The sequence below is a fragment of the Aptenodytes patagonicus genome, chromosome 26 (genome assembly GCF_965638725.1).
Source record: "Aptenodytes patagonicus chromosome 26, bAptPat1.pri.cur, whole genome shotgun sequence".
Classification (NCBI taxonomy): domain Eukaryota; kingdom Metazoa; phylum Chordata; class Aves; order Sphenisciformes; family Spheniscidae; genus Aptenodytes; species Aptenodytes patagonicus.
Window position 1 is genome coordinate 575,126 of NC_134974.1, and position 17,468 is coordinate 592,593.

The 17,468-nt window shown below is 70.9% G+C and overlaps 3 protein-coding genes across 7 annotated transcripts; all 3 read left to right on the forward strand.

Annotated features, from left to right (window-relative positions):
• The first annotated feature begins 40 nt into the window (after window positions 1-40).
• On the forward strand, window positions 41-10,437 carry SHC1 (SHC adaptor protein 1). 5 transcript variants are annotated; one of them, XM_076360158.1, is made up of 14 exons: window positions 41-90; window positions 2,347-2,430; window positions 6,272-6,433; window positions 6,644-6,714; window positions 7,024-7,087; window positions 7,369-7,488; window positions 7,944-7,997; window positions 8,132-8,183; window positions 8,368-8,494; window positions 8,614-8,782; window positions 8,990-9,050; window positions 9,172-9,339; window positions 9,449-9,711; window positions 9,960-10,437. In XM_076360158.1, exons 2-14 carry the CDS (start codon window positions 2,419-2,421, stop codon window positions 10,086-10,088), a joined length of 1,452 nt encoding a protein of 483 aa, XP_076216273.1. In that variant the 5' UTR covers window positions 41-90; window positions 2,347-2,418; the 3' UTR covers window positions 10,089-10,437. The 5 variants fall into 5 exon arrangements, with proteins under 5 accessions (XP_076216273.1, XP_076216272.1, XP_076216271.1 ...); XM_076360157.1 differs by lacking the exon at window positions 2,347-2,430 and having other exon boundaries at window positions 53-90; XM_076360156.1 differs by lacking the exon at window positions 41-90 and having other exon boundaries at window positions 2,368-2,430; window positions 9,175-9,339.
• Window positions 10,438-11,380: 943 nt separating this feature from the next.
• PYGO2 (pygopus family PHD finger 2) lies at window positions 11,381-13,032 on the forward strand. The gene is given in 5 exon segments (XM_076359914.1): window positions 11,381-11,519; window positions 11,616-11,665; window positions 11,760-11,969; window positions 11,971-12,333; window positions 12,335-13,032. Coding segments are annotated over 5 exon segments (1,254 nt in total). The 5' UTR covers window positions 11,381-11,395; the 3' UTR covers window positions 12,842-13,032.
• Window positions 13,033-13,603: 571 nt separating this feature from the next.
• On the forward strand, window positions 13,604-17,206 carry PBXIP1 (PBX homeobox interacting protein 1). The gene is given in 14 exon segments (XM_076359856.1): window positions 13,604-13,665; window positions 14,267-14,345; window positions 14,479-14,584; window positions 14,666-14,733; window positions 14,811-14,955; window positions 15,049-15,141; window positions 15,144-15,263; window positions 15,332-15,355; window positions 15,453-15,526; window positions 15,628-15,753; window positions 15,851-16,417; window positions 16,419-16,464; window positions 16,467-16,857; window positions 16,937-17,206. Coding segments are annotated over 13 exon segments (1,878 nt in total). The 5' UTR covers window positions 13,604-13,665; window positions 14,267-14,285; the 3' UTR covers window positions 16,995-17,206.
• The last annotated feature ends 262 nt before the right edge of the window (window positions 17,207-17,468 follow it).

Here is a 17,468-nt window from a genome sequence, read left to right on the forward strand (position 1 = left end):
GAGTGGCGGCGCGGCGGGGGGAGGGCGGGCGGTGCGGGCGCCGCGGCCGCCGGGACCGGAGGAGACCGGCGCGAGACCCATGGTGCCCCGGTGAGCGCGCGGGCCGGCCCGGGGCGGGGGGGCCGCGCCCGGGGGCCGCGGCGGGGCCGGCGCGGCCTGCGCAGCCCCGCGGGAGCGGCCGGGCCGTGCGGGGCCCCCGGCGGCAGCGCAGGCCCCGGGCTCCCGGGGCGGGCGACGCCCCGCGGTGCCGGGCTGCGCCCCGGGGAATCCCCGCGGCGGTGGTGCCGCTGGGGCTGAGTCCTCCCCGCTCGCCGGCGCGCACCGCTCGCCGCCGCTACCTTCCGCGGCGCGAGCGGGGGGTCCCGCCGCAGCCGCCCCCGGGGCCCGGCGCTGCCTCCCTCGGCGCTGCGGGGGCCGGGCCGCCCTTCCCCGCTGCCTCTGCGAGCCCGGCGCAGGGGAGCCGAGCGGGGGGCTCGGGGCCCCGTGGGGCGGGCCCGGCCCGGCCCCTTCCCTGGGCGGCCCAGCCGGGGCCGGCGGCAGCGGTGCCGGGCTGTGCCAGCTGCTCGGTCGCCTCTGGGTCTCGGGGTGACTCCGGTGCCCTGGACACCCCCCCCCCCCCCCCCCCCGGCGTGGCGGTCGCTGTGCGTGCCCGGGGCCGCTCGCTGGGCTCCGGCTTGTGTTGCCCCATCCCGGGCGCTGAGGGACGCGTGCCGGTGTGGTGCAGGGGAGCGAGGCCGGCTCGAGGGACGCTGTCAAGGCCTGGGGAAGACTCCCGGACCCCAGGCTGGCGTGACCCCCGGCGGGGACGGGGCACCGGTGGGGTTCGGAGGGATCCTCGGCCTCCACGATGCCTGGGTGCAGCCTCCTGCCGTCCTGCCTTCAGCCCTGCCTGTGCTTTGATGCTTTGAAGGAAGGCAGGGGGTATCCGGAGCAGACCCAGCTATCGTGGACAGGGGTAGATATTCCCCATTGCAGGCCTATGCCTTCCCCCCGGCAGAGTGTTTTGTCTGTGCGTCTGTCCGTTGAAGGCTGTCCCTGCTTCTCTGGTTGAATCTCTCCGATGGGGTCACCCGCACGCTGCGCTGGCCCCGGGGAGGCCCCAGACGTGGGGTCCGAGGAAACGTGACCCGGGCCCTGCCCGCCGGGTTGGCGCTGTGGAAGCCTGTGGGCAAAGGGCGGCTCTCGGCAGCTCTCCCCGGGGACACCCTGGCCTCAGCCTGTTCCAGAGGGGTCCAAGACGCTGTGTCTTCCCAGCCAAGCAGGGACTGAGGATGCACCCGTAGCCTGTTGGTGAGGGAGCACCGTGGCTGGGCTGCCTGTGCCCCCGGGAGCTGCGTGGGGCAGCGTCTCCTCCTCGCGGGGGACACAGCTGGGCCCCGAGGAGGCTTCGGTGAGGCTGAACACCCCAGGTCGCGGTCCTGATCCTCCTTCCCTGCCGCCAGCCTCAGTCCCCAGCGTCCAAAGGACCTTGTCGCTGCCTTTGCTCGGCAGCGAGTGACCTGGCACGGTACTGCCGGGCCCTGCCCAGGGCCAGTCTGCACTGCTGCACTTGCCAAGCGGGGCCCTCCTTATCTCGCTGCCTCTCGAGCTAATCGCGTTGGCGCCCGCCTGGGCTCCGGCGCTGCCTTCGCAGGCCCCAGATAAGGGCATGATTGCTGCAAGGAAGTAAATCATGTTTGCTGCCCTGCACTGCTCGGCTGGCCCGGCCCTGACCGCATCGGCTGGGCACTGGGGGTGGGAGTGGGAAGGGCAGTGGCTCTGGAGCTGCTCCTGCTTCGCTTGCCTTGTTTTCCCCTTGCAGAACTTCCTGCCCCTCCTGGCTCCCCTCTCGTAGCCTCCTTCCGTGACTCCCTTCTTCACTGCTCCCCTGGGGAGGAGAGGGCCGCAGCCCCGGGGGCTCTGCGGGTCCTTTTGCGGTGGGGTGGCATGTGGGCAGGAGGGAGCAGCTCTGCCCTCTGGGCTGCCTCTGTTCTCCCCGCCTTGCGTGTGGCCCTCTGGGCGCTGGTTTTGGGGCTGGGCAGGGATCAGTTCTGAGACCTGTCTTGGGTCATGGAGTGACTCTTGGTCCCTGACACCATTTGCCGGTGGGGGCAAGGTCTGAGCAGAGCCAGGCTCGGCCTCGTGCTCTTGCCCCAGCACATCCCAGCTCCGTCCTCCTTCATGTGGGAAGCAGGAGGCTTCCCTGGCTCTCTCGCCCCGTGTGTCAGCAGTGTGTTGCATGGCTGCTACGGCCCCATCCGCCTGCGGTCAGCGAGGAGGAGCAGGGTCTGTCTCTTGGCGCCAGGGCCACCACCTCGGCGGTCTGGGGCAGGGCTGGCTAACTCCCTGTTTGTCCCTGAACCGCAGGTCAGAGTGCCAGACGAGAGGGGCTGTGTGTTTCTGTTCCCTGCCCAGGGCCTGCCCTGCCCTCCGCCGGCGATGGAGTACGTGGTAAGGACTTCGGTGGAGGGCTAGGTGGCTTCGGTGGTGGATCCTGCCTCCCCTCTTTCCCCGCTGGCAGGGCCCTGGCCTCCTCCCCAGGTCTCCACTGGCGTCTCCTGACCCCTCTTCTGAGTGGCGGAGCGGTTGCGCGCAGGAACGCATAGATGCTGTGTGATGCTGTCGTGATGTATGGGGGGGAAAAAAAACAGCTGTTGGCTGGATTTGAGTGTTTTTCTTTGCTTCCCCCCTGCCCTGGAGGCTTGGGGATGGCTCTACTGTGGCCACTGTTGGACCGAGGCGGGGGGGGGGGTGTCTCCTGCCCCGGGCGAGGCGTGTACATGCGGCAGTGGCCAGCACACGGCTGCCTGCTCCTCGCTGCGATTTCTTGCCAAACCACTGGCGTGTTCCAGGTCTCTGACTCAGCTCCCAGTTTGTGTTTCCTGGGAGGATGTCAGGCGCTGGCCCGGTAGCGGGGCCCCAAGCGTCCCCTCTCTTGCTCCTCTTCCTCGCCCCGGGCTGTGCGTGAAGTCCCAGCCCCAGGCACCTGAAATTAGCCCATGTCCCTCTGCCTCTCCCATGCGCGGGGAGGATCTGGCCGATCCGGTGCCTCTCCTTGCTGCTGGGGCACAAGGAGCGGTTGGGCCAGGACGTTGTTCTGGCTGCTCCGCTCATCCTCCGCTGCAGGGGCAGGAGCTCACTGCCGGCCTGTCTGGCAAGGGGAAGGGCTGCTGCCTGCTGGATGGGGCTCAAGGGCTGCCTGTTCAGGCAGGACTGTTTTTCTGTGGCTCTGCACGCGTCTCGGTTTGCCTTCTGCGCTCTGAGCCTGCTGCGAAGGGGTCTCTGATGCCCTGGGGTGGGCTCTGGGGCTGTGGCGGCAGCGGCGGCAGCACCAGCACCTCTGGTCTCCAAGGGCTGGGAGCAGCAATACGTCTTGTCCCCAGATGGTGCAGGCTGGCAGGGTGACGTGGGCCGGCTAGCCTCAGGAGGTTCTGATAAAATCAGAAATTATTCCATTTTGTAAAAGCAGAGGCTTGTCTGAGCAGGGGGCTGCGGCTCCTGGGGTGCGCCAGCCCCTTGGTGTGTGTCGGGGACGGCTGCTCCGAGCCCTGTCGCCTGTCTGGGCAACAGCCGGGGCCTGGAGTGGTGGGAAGGGGCCAAGGAGACCCCCCTGCCCCTGTGCAATTCCCTCCTGCTCTTATCCCGGCAGGGCCCTGGGGAAGCGTCGGGGCTCACAGAGCCTGTGCTGCCGTGCCAGGGGACCCCAGCCCCACGTCCGCCAGCAGCCGGGCCCTCATGGGCAAACCCCAATGCCCTGCGCCCATTCGACGCCGCCCAGCTCGGCTCCCCCCCGGCAGCCGGGGGCTGCGGCTGGCCCGTTGTGGGGCTGGCGGCTTCCTGGCTCCCTGGCCCCAAGCTTCCTGCTTTTCTTTAGAGCAGCGGCGCTGCCGGCCACGGGAAGGTCACAGCGCCGAGCGGCCGGGGGGCCCCTGGCGGGGACGAGCGCTTCGCGGGACGGCTGGCGTGGGCTCACTGCACCCGTGGGACCACCACCACCGCCGGCGGCGGCTGAGGTGGGGGCTGGCACTCGCGGAGGCGGCATGTGCGGCCAAGGCGATGCTCCGGTGCCGGGAGGAGGCTGGTGACAGACCCGCCGTCGTGAGCCGCAGCCCCTCGCGCCATGCAGGAGGCTATTTCCAGCTCTGTCCTGGCTCCCATTTCCCTGTCCCTGTGGCGGCGTGCCAGCGTTTGGGAAGCGGGGCAGGCAGCCGCCAGTGCTGAGCAGTGCTCCGCGGTGGGTCCAAGCAGGGAGAGCCCTTCCCTTGGGCTGGGTTTTACCCAGTTTTGGCTCGGTGGCCAGTTTTGAGGAGCGCCTGGTGCCTGGGAAGGCCCCAGCCCATGGCGGGTCAGAGGGGTTGGGCACCGTGGGGCTGCCCAAAATCCCTGCTTCAGCCCATGGAAGGGGGGAGAGCTCTTGCCCCCCAGGGAGGCTGGCACGGATGAGGCCGTGGAGAGTGGCGCAGGTGCGGGCAGTGCGGTCAGGCTGGCCCGAGGTCCTGCCGGCGTGCTGGTGCATCGAGGACGGGGGAGCAGGGGAGACTTGCCCCTGACGCCCCCCACCCACAGGTGGGGGCTCTGCCCGGCTCCCCGCGGTAGAAGGGGCTGAGGTTTGCCCCCTGGCACGCTCTCACTGCCCGCTCCCACTAGCTCCGCCTGTGACCTTGATTTTTCTGCTCCAGATAGGCGCTGGGTCCCCACCCCTCGCCGGGAGCCCCTCCTGCGCTGTGCCCCAGCCCGCGCGCAGCCCCCGCCGCGGGCAGAGCCTGCCCTGCCACCCGTGAGTCAGCACGGCCCTTCCGATTAGCGGCAGCCCCTTCTCCTCTCCCGGGAGGAGCCGCTGCTCAGCGCTGGCCGGGATGCGGGAAGCAGCAGCAATTAGCAGCAGCCGCCTCTCCTGCCGGCTCCCTGCCGTGGCTGGGGGCCCACGCTGAGCCCTGCCTCACCCGGCGGACAGCCCACCTGTATCCTGCTCCCGGGCATCCTCCTCTTCCTCCCACCAGCCCTCCGGGCGAGATCGTGCCCAGAGCCGCACTCTCAAAGGACTGGATGTCCCTGCTTCCCAGGCAGCCGCGAACATCGGCAGCATCTCAGCATCGCGGCCCCCCCGGCTTCGGGCGCCGCTCCCCCCTGCAGAGCCCGGGGAGCCAACGGCGGCTGCCCGCCACCAGCACGTGGGTTGTGTAGCACTGGCTGCCACAGAAGGACCTTGTTTGCTCCTGGACGGTGCTCGGAACGGGGCTGGGCTGGGCTTGGATGCGCTCTGTGGCTGCCTTGTCTCAGGGCTTTAAATATTCATGCTTTTGATTTCCTCTTAGCGGCTGGTGGCAGCGGGGCAACGCAGGGGCTGGAGCGAGCCGGCTGGGGCGGAGGGCAGCCGTGCCGGACCCGGTGGCAGGGCAGAGGGGGCCAGATCTGGCCCCGGCTGAAGACAATGGGATTTGTTGCCGGTCTGGTGCAGGAGCAGCGCGGGGCCACGGGGTTTGAGGACCTCCAGGCTGGGGGCCGAGTGTGCTGAGCCCCCCTCCCCGAGCCGGCGGCTCCCCGGGGCGTCGCCGCGGCCCCGTTTCCTCCCTGCCGCGGTGGGAGTGGGGGGTTGCTCTCCGTCTGGCTGGATCCACGCATCCTTGCTGACGCCGATCGCAATCGATCGGCTGCGACGGTGCGGAGCCGGGCAGCCCCCGGGCCCGCTGCCTGGTGTCCTGGGGCCGGCTCTCCCTGCCAGCCATGCCGGGCTGGCGCGAGCCTGGCGTGGAGCTCAGCCGAGGCTTCTGCTTGGCTTCCCGGCGGCTGCAGGTGCTTGGACTCTCCATGGGGCCCCCGTGAGACCCGGCCAGCTGCCTCCACCCCGCTGCCACGCGAGCCGGGCTGGCCCCGGCCCTTCTCATCTCTCTCCGGCATGGATCTCCTGCAGAAGAGCAAATACAGCCACCTGCGGAATGAGTCCGTCTCCTCTCTGGAGGAGGCGGTGGGGGGCCTGGGGGTCCCGGCCTCCCCAGTGGAGTCCCTCGCAGGCACGCAGTCTCTGCCTGGCTCCCTCTCCTCCTCCTCCCTTGGCCCTGCGGCGCCTCTCGGGGAGCTCTCGCCCGAGTCGGAGGACAGCCCCACCACCCTCTGCTCCTTCTTCCCCAAAATGGCCAACCTGAAGCTCTCGAACCCCGCCAACCTGCTCAGCCTGCGGGGCTCCTCGGCCGGCGGCAGCCCGGGAGAGCCCGGCCCTGCCGGGACGCTGGCACCGGCACCAGGGGGGGCTACCGGCCCCGACTCAGCAGGACCTGTCGCTGTCTGTTCCCAGGATATGAACAAGCTGAGCTGCGGGAAGAAGACGCGGGTGGAAGGCGGCCAGCTGGGGGGTGACGAATGGACCCGCCACGGCAGCTTCGTCAATAAGCCCACCCGCGGCTGGCTGCACCCGGATGACAAGGTCATGGGCCCCGGGGTCTCCTATCACGTCCGGGTGAGTGCTCGGGACTGGGGGGGTGTGGGAAGGGTCATGGTGGGGATTTGGGGACCTCCTGGCGTGCTCCTTGGCGGCGGCAGGTGGGCAGTGGGATTCCTGGGGAGGTCACCGCTGCGGAGCCAGGGGGCTCGGGGCCCCGGCCCCCTCCCCGGCTGCGTGGGGAGCAAACCCCAGGGCTGGCCGGGCTGACCCTGCTCTCTCCCCCAGTACATGGGCTGCGTGGAAGTCCTCCAGTCCATGAGGGCTTTGGATTTCAACACCAGGACGCAGGTCACCAGGTGAGCTCTGCCTCTTCCCAGGGGCTGCTGCTTTTGGGGGAGGCGGGGGTACGAGCCCCGTGCAAGCCTCTGGTGGCATGTGGGGCTTTCGGTGGGGGCCGGGCTGCCTGCAGCCCCATCAAATATGAACGCCAGCGCACTTCCCCTGCTTGAAGAGCCTTGGCCGGTGCTGCCCCCGAGGGCTTTCCGCTCGTCACCCTGTCCCTTCCGTGCTGGTCCCTGCATCCTCGGCCCTGTGGTTGTGGGGTCACAAGGGAACGGGGAGGGCAGGCACTAGGGGGGACTGACATCCTGCTGTGCTCCCCACAGGGAGGCCATTGGGCTGGTGTGCGAGGCCGTGCCCGGTGCCAAGGGAGCCGTGCGGAGGAGAAAGGTGAGGCTGGGCTGGGGAGCTGCTGGGGGGGGGGAGCATGCTCGGCTGTCTGGGCACAGGGCCGAGGGCCGGATCCCAGCCCAGCTGGCCGTGCCTGGGCTGGGCAGCCTGAGGCTCCGATCTCCCACCGCGGCTCAGGCCAGCGGAGCTTGGCAGGAGCAGTGGTGAGGAGGAGGCGCCCATCTCTGCCGTGGAGGGTGGCAGGATATGCCGTGTCCCCCCACAGCCAGGCTGTGTCTGGCCTGGGGAGCCCCTTTTCCCATGCTGCCGTTTGCCCCCAGCCCTGCGGCCGCTCCCTGAACTCCATCCTGGGCAAGAGCAACCTGAAGTTTGCCGGCATGCCCATCACCCTGACCATCTCCACCAGCAGCCTCAACCTCATGGCTTCTGACTGCAAGCAGGTGAGAGCAGGGAGGTGCCGGGGGCTGGGCGACTGGCTTTAGATGAGCAGGAATCCTCGTGTCCCCCATCCCATGCCCTGCTGGGGCAGGGGATGTCCCCAGCCTCCCTAAGGGATGTCTGGGTGGGCTGTGTGATCTGCTGAGTGCCCACCTCCCCCTGGTCCCCAGGGGTGAAGAGCGATAGCCCGCATGCTTTGCAGGATCTGTCCTGGAGACTGAGAGATCCAAGTCCCCTGGCCTGGGGCCGGGTCTCCTGGTTTTGACCCCGCTCTTGGTGGCCCTGTTGGTGCCCCAGCTCTTTTCCTGGTGGCCTGTGGCTCATAACCAGGGCTCCGGAGGCTTGTAAGCCCCCGTGCCGGGCCAGCCCTGGGAGGAGCGCGGCAGGCAGGAGGTGCCACCTCTGGCTGGGCACCGAGGAGCTCCTGGCTGTGTCCAATAAACTCTCTGCCTTGCAGATCATTGCCAACCACCACATGCAGTCCATCTCCTTCGCTTCTGGGGGAGACCCGGTGAGTACACAGGGTCCCCATCCGCGCGTGCCCTGCCCCGTGCTAGGGATCGGTGCCTCTCCTGCCCTCTCCCTGAAGTCTCAGGCACCGCGCTCCCCGGCAGCCCTGTCTCACCGCTGGTGTCTCGCCCACAGGACACAGCCGAGTACGTCGCCTATGTTGCCAAAGACCCTGTCAATCAAAGAGGTGAGGCTGCTGCCGAGGGTCCTAAATGCCGGAGCCCCGTTTCGTGGATGTTTAGGCGCAGCTCAGTGTGGCGGGAACGGAGTGGGTGCCCCGTAAGGAAGCTCTGGGGTGCATAGGGCAGGCTCGAGGGGTGGAGAACTCAACGTTGGGGTTCCACACTCCCATCCCACCATTCCCTCCCCAGCCTGCCATATCTTGGAGTGCCCTGAGGGCTTGGCGCAGGATGTGATCAGCACCATTGGGCAGGCCTTCGAGCTGCGGTTCAAGCAGTACCTGAAGAACCCCCCAAAACTGGTGACACCTCACGACAGGTAAGGGCAGGGCTAGGTGGGAAGGAAGAAGGTGGGAGGGTGTCCGAGATTGATTGGGTTTGGAGAGGGGATGGAGCCCTGGCTGCTGTCAGCTGCTCATCTGTGCCATGCCCTCTCAGGATGGCGGGGTTCGATGGCTCTGCCTGGGATGAGGAAGAGGAGGAACCGGCCCCCGATCACCAGTACTACAATGACTTCCCCGGCAAGGAGCCTCCCATCGGGGGGGTTGTGGACATGCGGCTGCGGGACGGGGCTGCTCAGACCCCCAATCACTTGGGGGCCACGCTGGTAAGGCTCTGGGCATGTCCTCATGGGGAGGCTTCATGTTACAAGGGAGATGCAGGGACCCCGACGGTGCTGTGGGCTCTTCACTCAGGGTTATTCCACCACAAGATCCGTGGCACCTGTCTCCCTGGCACCTCTAGCAGCCCAGGGTGTGGGGAGCGGGAAGGGATGGGGAGCGCAGCAGGGCTCACCGCCCGCTTCTCCCTGCAGCCCGTCGGCCAGACATCCGGCGGGGAGTACGACCCCCGGAAGCAGCACGCTCCTGCCCAAGGTAACGTGATGGACCTGGCTGGTCCCTGTCTGCTTTCCTGGACCCCAAGTGCTCCGAGAGCAGGCACTGGTGTTGGGGCCGAGGCAGGCTGGAGCTCTGCTGACCACAGTGCTCTTGGCAGCAGGGAGAGAAAAATACCCGGCTCCGGGGGGCACGTCCGGCCGCACGGACCTGTTTGATGACCCGTCTTACGTCAACGTGCAGAACATGGACAAGACACGCCAAGCGTCGGCCGCTGGCACCCCCGCAACGGCCAACGGCAGCGCCCAGAGAGACCTCTTTGACATGAGTGAGTGGGACGGCAGCCGCAGCCGTGCCTGGGCTCGGGGGTCTGTCCTGGGCTGGGGGTGGGTGCCTGTGAGGTCGGTCCCGGACCGCCCGCTCCTCCCTCCCTGCAGAGCCCTTTGAAGATGCCCTGCGTGTGCCCCCGTCCGTGCCTGTGGGGCTGCCCCCTGCCCAGGTGGTGGCCTCCATGGAGGAGCAGCTGAGACGGGAGCCCTGGTACCACGGGAAGATGAACCGTAAGGAGGCCGAGAAGCTGCTGAAGGTGAACGGAGACTTCCTGGTGCGGGAGAGCACCACCACCCCGGGCCAGTACGTGCTGACTGGCTTGCAGGGCGGGCAGCCCAAGCATCTGCTGCTCGTCGATCCTGAGGGAGTGGTGAGTCCATGTAATGTGCTGGGGACAGAGCTAGGCACAGCTCAGGGGGGCCCTGGGGGTTACAAGAGCCACCAGGGCACTGGGCTTCCCCGCCGCTCCTCAGGGGATCCCTCTGGAGAGGGCCTGGCGGAGTGTGGGGGTGAGGGCTGCTCCCCCCAGCTCGGTGCGCAGCTCCTGGGGGCTGGTGGCTGCTTTGGCCTCCCCCAGGCATCAGCAGCCTCCTGAGTGCCCCTTCCCCGACCCCCCAGGTTCGGACGAAAGACCACCGCTTCGAGAGCGTCAGCCACCTCATCAGCTACCACATGGACAATCACCTGCCCATCATCTCGGCCGGCAGCGAGATGTGCCTGCAGCAGCCGGTGGAGAGGAGATTGTGAGCGCCCGGGGGCCCTGGCGTGCAGCCCCCCGGCCCTGCTCCCTGCCCCAGGGAGCCCTCGGACTCTCAGTCGGGTGCTCTGCCCAGGACTGAGCATGGACTTGGCCAGGGATGGGGCCTGTTCCCCTCTGCCACGAGGAGCTGGCGGCCGCGGGGTGCAGGGGCAGCGTGGTGTGAGCTGCCTGCGGGGCCAGGGGCTGTTCTTGCCGAAGCCCCTGCCTCCTCCCGGCTCCAGCCTTCGCGCAGCAGCTCAGCTCCTACCAAAACCTGGCCCTGCTGCGGCTGCTCTCGCGCTCACCGGCGTGGGCACGGGCTCAGGGCTGGTGGAGCCGAGCCCCCCCCCCCCCCCCCCCAAGCCGGGGGGCAGCCCGGCCTCGTCCCCTGCCCCACGGGCCATGGGGGGGGGGGCTGCAGGGGGGGGCTCTGCTCCCCCAAGCACAAGGCCCGGCCGGCCCCACGCCGACTGTACCCGATCACTTTACGTGTTAACTCTGTGCCTTGACCCCGCAGGTCCCACACTCTTATGCAATGCCGCGGGGCGGGGGGCTGGGGACAGTGTCCCCCCTGCGCTCCCAGCCCCGGCTGTGCCCCTTCCCGGGACGTGCTCCTCCACACCCCCTCCCTGCTCCACCCCCCCACCCCCCCCCCCCCCCCGGGGGCACGGCCGGCTCCGGCAGCTCCGGGGGGCGGTGGGAGGGTGCACCCCACACCCCCCCACACCCCCCCTTTTGCATGCACGGTGTTACTCCCCCCAAGCCAAAGCGCAGCCCTGCCCCTCGCAGCCCCGGGCCCCCCCGGGCCCCGCTATACCAAAGGAACCGGCGGTTGGTATTAAAAGTTGGTATTTCTCTAGGCCCTGGCTGGTGTGGGGGGGGGGGGGGGGGAACGCCGGGGGGGGGAAGCACCGGGCACGCGGCCCCTCCCGCCCCTGGCGTCGGCGGCGTCCCTTCGATCGGCACATGGGTCCTTCGCGCTCTTCCCCCCCCCCCCCCCCTCGGCCTTGCACATGGTCCGTCCCGCTCTCCCCTGCGGGCGCTGTACGTGGTCCGACCCGCTCTACTTCACCCCTCCCCAGCGCCCTGTAGTTGGTTGATCCCGGCCCGCCCTCCCCCCCCCCCCCCCCCAGGCGTCGCACATGGTTTGTCCCACTCCCCTTCCTTCCCTCCCCCCTCCCCCCGGCGCGTGACGGCCACCTCGCCCCGCCCCGCGCGCGGTGATTGGCCCCGCGCGGGTTCCGGTTCCGGTCAGGGGCGCCGTGCGGAGGGGCGGCCGCGGGGCCATGGCGGTGCCGCGCCGGCTGTGAGGGCCATGGCGGCCCCGCACGCAGAGAAGCTGGAGGGAGGCGTTCCGGCCCCGCCGCCCCCGCCGGGGCCCCCGCACCCCGCGGGCAGCGCCGCCGCCGGCGGGCCCGGCCGGAAGCAGGGGAAGGCAGGTGAGCGCGGGCGGCCGGGCCGGGCCGGGAGGGCGGGGGGGGGCCCGGCTCCGGCTGACGCGGCCCCGGCTGACGCGGCCCCGCTTGTCCCCGCAGGGCTGCAGATGAAGAGCCCCGAGAAGAAGCGGCGCAAGTCCAACACGCAGGTAGGACCGGGCCCGCGGGCTCCGGGCGGCGCCGGGGCCGGGGGGGGCCGCCGCCCTGACCGCCGCCGCCCTGACCGCCGCCTTCTCCCCGCAGGGCCCCGCCTACTCCCACCTCTCGGAGTTCGCCCCGCCGCCCACCCCCATGGTGGACCACCTGGTGGCCTCCAACCCCTTCGAGGATGACTTCGGGGCCCCCAAGGTGGGGGCGGCCCCCGCCCCCTTCCTGGGCAGCCCCGTGCCCTTCGGCGGCTTCCGCGTCCAGGGGGGGATGTCGCCACAGGTGCCCCCCGGTTACGGCGGGGGCCCCCCAGCCCCTGCGGAGGCAGCCTCCCCCCTTTGCCCCCGGGCAGATGGGCCCGGCCTTCGGCGTGCCCCCCCAGAACCCCAACTACGTGCAGCCCGGGGGCATGGGCTTCCCCGGGCAGCCCTTTGGCCAGCCCCTCGGACAGAACTTCAGCCCCCCCACGGGGCAGCTCATGCAGGGGCCCGTCGGGGGCTTCGGGCCCATGATCTCCCCCACCATGGGGCAGCCCCCCCGGGGGGACGTGGGCCCCGGGCCGGCCCTCAACCCCCCCGGGGGGTCAGCAGCAGCTCAGCGCTTCAGCCAGCCCGGCAACCTCTTTGGACAGTCGCCTATGCAGCGCCCTGGGCAGAACGTGCCCCCCCTGCCCCCCCAACGCCAGCCCCTTCCCCGGGGCCGACCCCGGCTTCCCCGCCGGCAGCGAGGAGGGGGGCAAGAACCTCAACCCCCCCCCCAGCGCCTTCGCCCAGGAGCAGCACTCGGGCTCCCCCGCCGCCGTCAATGGGGCGCAGCCCGGCTTCGCCCCCAACAGCGCCGGCCGTGGCGCCGGCACCCCCGAAACCAACAGCCTCCCGCCGCCCCCCCCCGGCAAGGCGGCTGGCGGTTCAGGTCACCAGCCGCCACCGGGGCTGGTGTACCCCTGCGGGGCCTGTCGCAACGAGGTGAATGACGACCAGGATGCCATCTTGTGTGAGGCCTCCTGCCAGAAGTGGTTCCACCGGGAGTGCACCGGGATGACGGAGAACGCCTACGGGCTGCTCACCACCGAGGCCTCCGCCGTCTGGGCCTGCGACTTCTGCCTGAAGACAAAGGAGATCCAGTCGGTCTATGTCCGGGAGGGCATGGGACAGCTGGTGGCCGCCAACGACGGCTGAGCCGCCCTCCTGCTGCTGTGTACGGCTTCCCCCGCCGAATTAGGACCAAACCCCCTTTTTTTTCGTAGCCATCGCCCCACCTGCCAGCCGGAGAGACGGCCCCGGGTTCCGGCTCTGGCTCCTTGCCGGGCACTGGCTGCCGCTGGGACCCGCCGCAGGCTCCGGGCCGGTGCTGGCCACGCCGTCGCCAGCCCTTTGCCGCGGGGGGGGGGGGGGGGGGGGGGGCTGCAGCTCCGGTGCACCGGCTTTTGGGGGCTGAGGCTCCCTGGTGCCGCCCCAGCCCCCCCCCCCCCCCCCCCAGCTCTGCCTGGTGGGGCCGGTGCCCTTGCGGGGGAGGGGGTGATCCAGTCCCCACCGCCATCCATGACTCCCCCTGGGGCTGTGCAGCGGTCCCGGTGCCCCCCTCCACGTGCTTGGGGTGGTCCCGGTGCTTCCCTCCGCCCCCCCGCCCCCCGGTGCTCGGGACGGTCCCGGTGCCCCGCCCCCCCCCCGCTCCCCCCGTTTTAGCCGAGCGTTAATGGAAACTTTTGTACCGTCGCTATAAAACTCTGAAACCCGCGTGTCCGTGTCTCGCTCCGCTCCGCCGGGGATTGGGGGGGGGGGGGTGTCCGGTACCGGAGGGGACCCACGTGCCCCCGCCTCGGGCCAGCCCATTGGTCCGTCGCGGCCGCCGTCCGCCCCCATTGGCTGTTCGTGTCACGTGCGCGCCCCTTCCCGAGGGCGGCGACGGGCGCCGGGGGAAAGTTACCGGGGGGACCGGCGGAGGGTTACCGGGGGGACCGGCGGAGGGTTACCGGGGGGACCGCGCCCGGCAGCGGCACCAGGTACTGCCCGGCCCCGCCCGGCCCCGGGGACCGCTGCCCCGGGGACCGCTTCCCCGGGCGGGGCCGGAACCGGGAGCGGGGCCGTGCGGTTGCCCGGGGGTGCCGGGCCGGGGTCGCGCAGCGGGGCGGCGGGCACAGCTTGAACGGGCATCGGCCGGTGCCGCGGCCGCAGGGACTGGAGGGGTGTCACTGGCGGGGCCGTCACCCCCCGAGCCGGTTCCCGGGTCCCCGGCGGTGGGGGGTGCCCGAGATCCCCTTCCCGGTACCGCCGCCTTCCTGCGGGGCCGCGGGAGCCCGAGCGGGGCCGCGGTGTCCCCACGCCGGGCCCCGCGTCCCCCGCCCACCTGCCGGGCGGCATCACCCGGCTAAAAATACCCCGCGGTGGCAGCTGGTGTCGGCGGGGGGGACGCGGGGGGGGTCCGGTCTTCCCGGGGCGGCCGGTGCTTCGGCCGGGGCAGCTCCCTGCGGCAGCCGGGGGTCCCCAGCCGCGGGCAGGGTTTGGGGACCGGCCGTCGCGGGGACCGCGGCTCTCCCCGGTCAAATCCCGGTGGTGCCGGGAGCCGGGTCGCGTCCCTCCCTCCCTCCCTCCGTCTCCTTGCAGGTGGCTCTGGGCCGTCCCCATGGCGGAGAAGTCGGACTCCCGGGACTCGGACAGCAGCTGGGTGCTGGCGGGCAGCGAGGTGAGGGCTGGGGATGCCCCGGGGCAGCACCCCACGGCGGGCCCGGAGCTGTGGGCAGGGGAGGCAGGGCTGCGGGCAGAGGGAGGCAGACGGGGCGTGAGGCCGAAGGTGCCAACCGCCCTCCTTCTCCCAGGGTCTGCCCATCGACACGGTTGGTCCAGAGCGGGATTCGGTCTCCCACGGGGCTGAGGATGAGGACCCGGAGGAGGAGGATGAAGGCACCCAGGACACCGTCACAGGCAGGCAGCAGCCGTGGGGATGGGGCAGACCCAGTGTCCCCCCGTGCCGCCGGCTCACCGCCACTCTCTGCCTCTTCCCAGCCGTGGCCGCCAACAGCACAGCCGCCTTCCCCGGCCAGGCCCAGCACCCCAAGGGCAGCGGGCTGGGGGTAAGCCTGGGAGCCGGGGGACTGCGGTCCTGCTCACCCCGTGGGGACGCGTGAGACCCCGGTGCCTGTGTCTGCAGGGCCCAGAGGAGTGTTGGGACCCCAAGGCTGGGGCAGAGCCCGCCCCGAATGGCTCCATGGAGCCCGGCGTGCCAGATGGCGATGAGCAGGAGGAGCCCGATGCCGAGGCTGAGCCGGGACCCTGCCCTGACACCCCCAAAGCAGGTTAGGCCCTCGCAGGGGACTGGCCCGGGGGGGTCCACGCTGGCAGTGTTGGGGTGCAGACCCTCCCTGGAGGGAGGCCCTGTCCATCCCCAGGGCCACCAATGGAGGAGGGGAGCTGCACCAGCAGTGACGATGATGTGGAGGGGCTGCGGCGACGGCAGGGCCACGAGCCCATCCCAGGCCCCCCGCTCCCGCGCCTGCCCCACGCTGGGGGATGCCGGATGCCGGTGCTGAGGACGGGCTCAGCATGAGCAAGTACTTGCTGGGTGCCTTGGCGCTGGTGGCCGTGGGGCTGCTGATCATCTCCGGTGAGTGGGGGTCCCAGGGGCAGGGCAAGGGTCCCTGCGTCCCCCTAATTGTCCCTTCCTCTCCCCAGGTGGCATCTACGACCCGGCGGATGGTGAGTACGGGGGACTGTCCCGCCCGGGCAGGGTGCAGCTCCGCGGCAGCCCAGACGTACGGCCACAGTCAGACATCCCTGTCCGGTTCTTCCCCAGGCCCTGTGGGGAGTGTGCTGAGCCGGGACGTGGCAGCCGGGGAGCAGGAGTCACCGCTGCCTGCTGATGGCAATGTAAGGAGGGGGGTCCGCAGTGGGGCTCAGCCCCCCTGAGCTGGCCAAGGGGAGGCGGCACCCCCAGCACCCCCAGGGTTCCCTTCCTTCCCCTTCCCCAGGACTCGCAGCAGAAGCCCCCCCCGTCAGGTGCCGGGGACCCCCAGAGCGTGCAGTCCGTGAGCCTCCTCCTGGACAAGCTGGCCAAGGAGAACCAGGAGATCCGGCTCATGCAGGCAGAGCTGCAGGTGGGTGAGCGCGGCTGTGCCCGGGGAAGCCGGGTGCCGCATCCCGGCGCTGCTCTCCCACCTCGCTCACGGCCCCCGCACCCTCCCCCTGCTCCAGGCCCACAAGGAAGAGCTGCATGCCCTGCTGCAGAAGAGCGAGGGCGAGGCGGCGGCAGCCGGGGCGCAGCAGCAGAGCCTGGCCGCGGAGAACGCGCGGCTGCACGCAGCGCTGGAGCGGGAGGCCACCGCGCTCCGCAACGCCCGGGCTGAGGTGCAGCGCCTGCGGGCTGCGGGGGCACTGGGCAGCCCCGGGGCCGGGGAGCCGGCAGCAGAGCAGCCCCCCGGCACAGGCGCCACAGCCTGTGGTGAGGACGCGGTTCGGCGGGAGGGCACCCGGCAGCACGGCTGGCTGCGCTCAGTGCGGCAGGAGCTGGCGGGGGCCCTGGAGCGGGCGCGGGGCCCCGGGGGTCTCGAGGGGCTCATGGAGGAGCTGAGCGCCCTGGAGCAGCGCCTGGGTCGGGAGCTGGAGGCAGAGGGGGCTGAGCTCTTCCCTGGGCCCTGGAAGAAGCCATTCAAGGCGGAGAAGGAGAGCAGGCGGCACAAGCGGCACGGCGCCGGGGGGGCGCCCCACGAGCGGGAGAAGCGGGAGCGGGGCAAACTCCACGGGCACGGGAAGGACCCCCGGCCCCCCCCGGGAGCACAAGCCGGGCAAAGCCTGGGGGAAGTCGTCTCATGGCCCCCACAGCACAGCCCCCGTGAACTGCCCTCATTCAGCCAGTACCGGGCACCCCAGGGCTGCTCGGGGGTGACCGACTGCGCCCGCAAGGAGGGCCAGGAGGTGCTGGGGGCCGCGCTGGAGCCAGTGCAGAAGGCACAGTTCCTGCGGCTGCTGGAGGGCTTCATGGGGCGGCTGGGCTGGAGGGGGCACTTCGGGAGGCTGGCGGCACGGCTGGACGGCGCCTTCAGGGCCGACGGCGTCTTCGCCCACGACCGCCTGCGCTTCGTCGACTTCGTGGATGATGTGGAGGAGCTGCTGGAGGAGGTGGCGCGGTGGGAGCAGGGCGACGAGGAGGCGGCCGACGGCTTTGAGGAGTATGTGCTGCAGCACTATGCCAGGGATGGCAGGTGAGCCGGGGCAGGTGGTGCCGGGGGGTCCTGGGGGGGCCGAGCCCCAGCACCCCATCGTGGCCCCCTTCTCTTGCAGAGCCGCTGGGAAGGAGCGGGGCCGGAGAGCCACGCAGCAGCACAGCACGGGGGGGTAGAGCCGGGGGGCAGCGCCGTAGTGTGCCGGGGCGGCTGCCCCACCACAAGCCTTCATCCAGCGCCCCCGGGCGGGGGGCTCCCCACGGGCTGTTTTTGGGGGGCCGGGGGGGCTGCTGTCGCACCCCACAGGGCCGGGCAGCGCCAGGTCCCCGACCAGATGCACTGTGTGATGCTGCACTGCCACCATGCAATAAAGTCACCACTGGGCTCAGCTATGGCGGTGCGGGGAAAAAGGGGGTGCTGGGGGGGAACAGGGGGTGCAGGCGGAAAGGGGGGGGGGCTGCAGAGGGGGAACAGGGGGTGCTGGGGGAAAGGGGGGCTGCAGAGGGGGAACAGGGGTGCTGGGGGAAAGGGGGGGCTGCAGAGGGGGAACAGGGGGTGCTGGGGAAAGGGGGGTTTAGAGGAGGAACAAGGGGTGCTGGAGGGAAAAGGGTGCTGGGGGGAACAGGGGGTGCTGGGGGGAAAGGGGGGGT

Coding starts and splice junctions, on each gene's coding strand:
- SHC1 (XM_076360155.1), top strand. CDS start 5,876: ATGGATCTCCTGCAGAAGAGCAAATACAGCCACCTGCGGAATGAGTCC. Junction 8,184..8,367: donor AGACCCTGTCAATCAAAGAG/GTGAGGCTGCTG, acceptor TTCCCTCCCCAG/CCTGCCATATCTTGGAGTGC. Junction 9,051..9,171: donor GCAGCACGCTCCTGCCCAAG/GTAACGTGATGG, acceptor TGCTCTTGGCAG/CAGGGAGAGAAAAATACCCG.